A 5,052-nucleotide genomic window follows, 5' to 3' on the forward strand; every position below is an offset into this window, starting at 1 on the left:
TGAGAGGGAAGTAAGGTGACGGCTGATTTTTCTGAAAGAGTGAAAGTGAAAATGTTAGGACAGACTAGGGTTCAACTTTATACTTTGGGCCAACTTTTAGACCCATTAGATTTCGGGGCAGCCCTTCTCGTTAAAGACATAAAAGAATAGGGCCTTACAAGGACTGAGCTTTATATTTTTCCAATAATATTAATAAATAGGATATCAATTAAAAATGTAAACTTTAGGAATTCATGTTTAACCTGTTGAATAAGAAAATATTCGTAATCGTTTGGCAGCATAAAGTGAGAATCCCGAATTAATTACAACCGGGTTACTAATTGTGTAATGGTTTTAAAACATTTTATACCTTCGTTCAAATACAAATCATTAAGCCTATAAAATATTACTCTAAAAAAATCTATAAAGTAATTATATATAAATCAGTAAGTTTATTATATTGTACAATAATTCGTAGTTTTTTTTTTATCATGATAATTAGTGCTATAGTTGCAGAAGAAATCTTCTAAAATCAACAGCATTATCATAACTTTCTTTTTCGTGTGCTAATAAATTTAAATTAGAATAATGGTGAGAATCAATGAGGTGTTATGACAAAATAACCATTGTAGCTAAAGCAATTGAATCCCAACAGCGACAGTTTTAGAATAATAAAGGATCGTTCCATAATGAGCGTTTGAATTTCAATCTGATTGTTCTTTTGCGTCTGGTGTAGAAAACCCAGAACCATACACGAATCTTGAAGAAGAAGGATTGATCATCATCACGTTCAAAAACTTCCATAGTTGGGTGAGTATATGTGACATTTCTTTATTCTTTTCTTTATTTGGAGTACTTATTTGAATCTTTTCTCTGGTATTTTGCTCTATCTATTCAAGAATAGTTATCAAGACTTCACCTAAAAGCATTCAAATATTTTGAACTGCAAGTTGTCTTTGCTTATCATTCTCTATCTTTTCATGCAAGGAGATTTTTTATAAAAGTAGAAAGGTTTGACTAAGAAAGAAACCATCTTGAACACAAGCACACCGTATTTTGGAAGCTAATCTTTGTAGAACCAAACCTTGAAATAGTTCCTTCTATTCCGTATTTGAATTTCTTGCTGCCATAAATAAGAAAGTTGAAACTTGAATTGGCTGCAGAATCAGATATGAGAAAGAAGCTTGATGGTTTTAACGTGTTTAGCAATGGGGAAACTGAAGATATAAAGGAAGCACATATAGAAAAAAAGGACCTGCAGTCTTTAAAATCTAAGCTGAAGTATGATTTGAGAAAGAGTTTGGCATGGGATAGTGCCTTTTCCACAAGTTCTGGTATCATTCATATTCCAGTGGAAATGTATTCAAATAATTTCATTGTTTTCACATTCATCACCTCATTCATCCTCAGGAATTCTAGAACTGGAGGAGTTGTTCAGTACTTCAAATTCATTACAAACTGAGAATGGTTATGAGATGTTGAGACCTGAACAGGATCATCATTTGTATTTCAACAATCTGAAACCTGAAATTAAAACTGTAACTGATGGATTCAATTTAAGGAAGAGTTTAGCTTGGGACAGTGCTTTTTTCACAAGTGAAGGTGTGTTTGATATGATTTATATATCAACCTTTTACTTCTTGTTGTTAAGTGTGTGTTCTTGATGTTTATACTTTTGGACTTTGGTTTATCAGGAATTTTAAATCATGAGGAGTTATCGCTTCTAAACAAAGGGCATAAGAAATCCGAAATGGGTATGCTTCCTCAAATAGAAGAACTAAGGATCTCATCCGAGTCAAATCGTACTATTGACAACGACGGATCATCATCAACAAGCCAAGAGATTTCGGTGCAGCATCAATCATCGAACACGGTTGATTCAGGTTGCAGAAACATTCAAAATGTTTTTTGTAAGTACGAGACTTTTATGTCATTAACCTTTTGTTAAAGAAAGGTTGTTTATATATTCTGCATATTTAGTAGGCTGTATATGGAAGCAACTTCCATTCTTGCATATGGGTTTTGTCAAAAATACTTTTTTTCCCTTTCTGCATTAGACAATATTGTTTTATTTGGTAATCGTCACTGTTTTTTTTTCTTTTTTGGCTCTTCATCTATCCTTTATATTACTTTTATGTTTTATCACATTTGATAGTAACTATAAATATTATTATATGAAAAACAAATACTCGTGGATGATTCATGCATTCCACTTTTACTCAATTATATTACTTCTTTTGGTTACTTTCAGCAACAAAAAGGATGGATGTGGATTCTGTCCCCAAATTGAAGGTTCGTTCTTTCACTAATATTATTTGTGTGAAGGACGGTTTTATCAGTTCATGCAAATACTTGCAAAGGGAATAGAGATAAATTTTTTTTTTTATTAACTTCTCATGTTCTACACGAGTAAAAATTTCTCTGAAAAAAAAGACAAATAAATTGAAATAAAACTGTAAATTTTAGAGATATTTTTGCCGAATAAAGATATTGGAACATTTTAATTTTAATAATCTCCTATTTATAATTCACCTTCAAGTTGGGAAATTATTTTCATCTTAATTATAAGATAATAACTATATGAATCGACGAAGTTTCTTACTGAAGTCTTATGAGTTGTGACTACCAAACTCATGTCAAAATTATCTTTCACGGAAAACGTGTCAATTTAAATATGTTTATTCGACCTTGTTGTACCAGATTATGAACAATGCTCATGATTATCTTATTATCATAAGTACAACTCTATAGGAATGTCAATTTTTATTTTAAGATCATCTAATATTATTTTTATCTTAAATCCTTCAAATACACTTTGAGCAACCCCTTAAAATTCAGTTTCTAACGAGATACTCTATCTTAATTTTAACTCTTCCAAGTGATCAAATTGTCTTTCAGAAACATGTTATACTCAGCTAAATCAAGCATACCATGCTCACTAAGGTTTTATACTGACAAATGACAATGAATTATTAGAAGTAATCACATGATGAATTCAGTTTGTTAATGGATGGAAAGATAAAAGGAATTAGCCTCTGTCTATATATTATGATATTATTATTTATTCTAACTTATATACAATATTCAACACTGCATTAAAAACATTGATCGCACGAATAAGAGAATTTGGATTCTTTTGTTGAATTTTTTTTGCTGTTATTCTGGTGTCTTTATTAGTCACAAAACTGACATATTTCTACTTGTGAAAGTTTTCTTCTCCAAGTGGAAGATCTGATCTCTCATCACATCTAAAGCCACCAAAGATACAAAGTCGAGTTAGAAGAAATACCCCAATAACTCCCACCAAAAGAATTCCTATGTTTCCAAATGAAGTGAAAGAGGGAAACAAAACTCTCAAAGCAAGTGGTAGGTTTCTAAACACAAGACAACCATAATTATTTTCTTACTATCCTTCATTCTGTGGAATTTAAAGCAAGGACTATTGATTGCAGGAAAGTGTTGTCACCTATCTTATTCATCTGTTGGAAAGAACTTTTGTTGCATATCACCTTTAGTATCCATTGATTGGTTCTCTTCTGCATCATCAGTGACTGAAAGCGTTGGTTCACATGTTTCATTTCATGCTTCGAGAACTGAGAAGCCTTCTGGTCTCCGAATGCCATCACCCAATATTGGATATTTTGATATGGTTAGTTGTACATGAATGAATCCCTTTTGGATTTTGATTTGAGTCGAAGTAAATAGAATTTTCCATTTTGTTTTTGCAGGATAATAATTTGCTGGTGTCTACAAGGGCTGTCTCGGAGATTCAAAGTGGACAAATGTTGAAAGATGCAAGAAATTCAAGGACTTGTACATGGAAAACTAGAGACGCCAATACCTCAAGAATTACGAAGTTTGGTCGTAGTGCAGTTTCAAAAGATGGTGAGGTTAAGGATTATTTGACAAAAGATGAGAAAATGATTAACTCGAGAGCACATGAACATGCGTTTGAAAGGAAAACATGCGCAAAAGTGGACAAGAGAGGCGTGGGGAATAAAATATCAAGAGAAAGAGAAGAACAATCTTGCCTAAAGAGCAAGGCTTTGGCTGAAAGAACACATCGGAGTAAATACTCTCTACACAGGAAATGATCGATGCGTTTAAACTTCACGAAAGTGAGAAGGGAAATTTTATTGATTTTCAAAACATAATCAAAGAACAAGTCAAGAACACTTAGTGAAAAAGCATTGGATTCAAATAACAATAATGAGAAACAGATGTTAACAAAACACTGTTGTATTTGTTGTTTTTTAAAGGGAGAAGAGATTTTCTCTAATTATGTGCATATTTGAGATTACTTTTTATTCGTTTGTCACAAAAATACAATATATGTATAAACACTTCAAAAAGAATTATTAATGGGGAAAATTTTATAGGTAATAGTAATATTTCGCGTGTAAAAGAAAATAATTTCTAATATGAAAGCAACGGTTAATTTTATCTAACAAATTAAAAACATTTATCCATAATTAATGAAAATTAAAATTTGTCGATAATTATCACCGATTATAAATTCATCTATAATTATCTATTGGTAATTATTGCTCCTCTCCCTGCACAAAACTTGTTGACCATTTTGTCGATAAATTTCGAAAAAAATTAAGTATCGACGAATTTTAGCGATAAAATTTACCAACGATAATTATTAAAGACAAGAACTTTGATGTCATTTTATCTATAATAATTATTATAAGATCCAAGAAAAATAATTAGTTTTAGTAGAATAAATGAGTACAGTGAAGTTTTTATTAATATTATTAGAGTGATTTATAATTAAATGGTTTTGTAGTTCTGATGCCTAGAGCTTGTTAATAAAGGAGGTCTTAAGTTCAATTCCCAACTATCGGGCCAAAAGTAAAGACGGGTTGGGCAAGGCTAAAGGCGAGGCAATCCGGTAAGAGCAATAGTTGGTGCACGTCGTCGTTGAGCAAAGGTGGTAGGTCGTCCTAGGACAAAGGTAGAGACGAACTGGATCGGGCCAAAGGTTGAGATTGTCTAACGGTTAAGATAGTCCAGTTTGGGCCAACGATCGATACGAGCCTTGCCAGAACAAAGGTTAAGGTGTGCAAA

The 5,052-nt window shown here is 32.0% G+C and overlaps 1 protein-coding gene across 1 annotated transcript; it reads left to right on the top strand.

Moving 5' to 3' along the window:
• Positions 1–1,007: 1,007 nt before the first annotated feature.
• On the top strand, positions 1,008–4,286 carry LOC114182647 (uncharacterized). The gene is made up of 7 exons (XM_085672443.1): positions 1,008–1,313; positions 1,390–1,581; positions 1,674–1,889; positions 2,231–2,271; positions 3,189–3,345; positions 3,432–3,628; positions 3,708–4,286. The coding sequence occupies exons 1-7, from the start codon at positions 1,151–1,153 to the stop codon at positions 4,071–4,073; spliced, it is 1,332 nt and encodes a 443-aa protein (XP_085528569.1). The 5' UTR covers positions 1,008–1,150; the 3' UTR covers positions 4,074–4,286.
• The last annotated feature ends 766 nt before the right edge of the window (positions 4,287–5,052 follow it).

Source organism: Vigna unguiculata, chromosome 4 (genome assembly GCF_037176805.1).
Source record: "Vigna unguiculata cultivar grain cowpea cultivar isolate G323 ecotype 2 chromosome 4, ASM3717680v1, whole genome shotgun sequence".
Classification (NCBI taxonomy): Eukaryota; Viridiplantae; Streptophyta; class Magnoliopsida; order Fabales; family Fabaceae; genus Vigna; species Vigna unguiculata.